Source organism: Aplosporella prunicola (genome assembly GCF_010093885.1).
Source record: "Aplosporella prunicola CBS 121167 unplaced genomic scaffold K452scaffold_236, whole genome shotgun sequence".
In the NCBI taxonomy this organism is placed as follows: domain Eukaryota; kingdom Fungi; phylum Ascomycota; class Dothideomycetes; order Botryosphaeriales; family Aplosporellaceae; genus Aplosporella; species Aplosporella prunicola.
In genome coordinates this window covers 1-1,848 of record NW_022983764.1, presented here as the reverse complement: position 1 = coordinate 1,848, position 1,848 = coordinate 1, and the positions used below count along the sequence as shown (strand labels likewise).

The following is a 1,848-nucleotide window of genomic DNA, read 5'->3' as shown; positions in this document are numbered from 1 at the left end:
TATTTTCCGTACTCGGAACGAATACGTAAATATATACATCTGCGCTTATTCCAGCTAAGGCCCTGTGGCCACCTAAGCTGATGCGTGCATTGTCCTTTGGTACAATTTTTCAGGCCTCTCGCAACTTCACTAGCCTTTGATGATGCGTCTGCCTCCTGAACCGGATAATCAACGAGCTGTCTCGGCCCGGGTGACCGTGATACAAATACCTCTGTTCCTCTAGAGCAAATAGATGCTAAATTTGTTTCCGACAGTCGACTAAACATGTTGCTCGAGCATGTCCTTACGCATTTCTTTGCAATCTCAGTGTTCGCGCTCCTTGTTACCGCACAAAGCGACAACAAATGCGAAGATGCCAGATACACGTCGAAGCAGCGCGTCTTTGTCTTCACAGATATAAACAACGAACCCGACGACCAAATGAGCCTGGTGAGGTTCCTGATTTACGCAAACGAAATGGAAATCGAAGGCATCGCCGCCGTCACCTCCGCCTTTCTCTTAAACTCGACCGACGCGCCCACGATCCGCAACGTCATCACCGCATACGGAAACGTCACGGAGAACCTCAACGGCAACGTCCCCAGCAGCAACGCATATCCGAGCGCGGAAGAGCTCTTGAAAAAAGTCTACAAAGGCCACTCGGTCTACGGTCTTGAATCACTGAAGCAAGACCCGAGCGCCGCTGCTCTCGCTCTTATCGATGCGGTCGACAAGTCCGAAAAGCCGCTTTGGATCACAGCCTGGGGTGGGTTATCAGTGCTGGCAGAGGCACTGAACAAGGTCTCAAACAACAGAAGCGCCAACGATACGACAACCTTTGTCAAGAAACTCCGCGTCTACTCCATCTCCGACCAAGATGATGCAGGACCATGGATCCGCGAACACTTCCCTGCCCTCTTCTACATCGTGTCCATCCACGCATTCACAGACTTCAGCCAAGCGTCATGGAACGGCATCGGTGGCGAAGACTACCGGCACTTCGACAAGGGCGGACCAGACACGAGCCTTGTCACAAACGACTGGCTCGAGCAGCACATCCGCGTCGGCGTGCTCGGCGCCTCCTACCTCAACTACTCATACGTCATGGAAGGCGACACGCCCTCGTTCCTCCCGCTGATCCAGAACGGGCTCGGCGACCCCGAGCACCCTGAGTATGGAAGTTGGGGCGGCCGCTACAAGCTCATCGACTCTTCGGGGAGAACGCAGACGTACGGCAACACGGCCGACTATGTCTACGGCAAGAGCGGCGAGCCGTTTTACAGCAGCTTTGCGACCATTTGGCGCTGGCGAAAGGCTTACCAGCACGATTTTGCTGCGCGCATGCAGTGGACCGTCAACGCCGACTATAAGAAGAACAACCATCACCCGGTTGTTGTTCTCAACGGCACTTGCGGTCCGGCTGCCTATGAAGTTACATACAAGGCCGGAGGTGACCTCGTGCTCGATGCTTCCGCGTCATGGGACCCGGACGATGACGACCTCGTGTTCAGCTGGCAGACGTATCGCGACATCACGGCAGTTATGGACGGGACTCGCGCAGAGATCTTCCCCAATGTCACTGTCACAAATATGAACGAGCAGGGAAGTATTGTAAAAGTTACTCCCCCTAGTCTCGGTCTCGTAAGTCAGCACCCACCGTGTATTTGAAGTATTTACTGACTTTTTAGACTATGCACCTTATCCTCTCCGTCGAGGACAAGAGGGATATGGGACTGACGACTTATAGGCGGATTGTTCTTAGCCAAGGTGAATAAGTGCTACCCGGGAAACTGCTGTAATAGACTTTTGTGTTTTATTATGCTACTTAAATGCAAAGGTTTTTTTTTTTTTTTTTTTTTTTTTTTTTTT

General features: G+C 52.1%; 1 protein-coding gene across 1 annotated transcript; it reads left to right on the top strand.

The window, feature by feature from the left end:
• Positions 1-264: 264 nt before the first annotated feature.
• On the top strand, positions 265-1,848 carry K452DRAFT_323229 (uncharacterized protein; the record flags this gene model as incomplete). The annotated part of the gene is made up of 2 exons (XM_033544622.1): positions 265-1,620; positions 1,668-1,848. The coding sequence occupies 2 exons, from the start codon at positions 265-267 to the stop codon at positions 1,752-1,754; spliced, it is 1,443 nt and encodes a 480-aa protein (XP_033390817.1). The 3' UTR covers positions 1,755-1,848.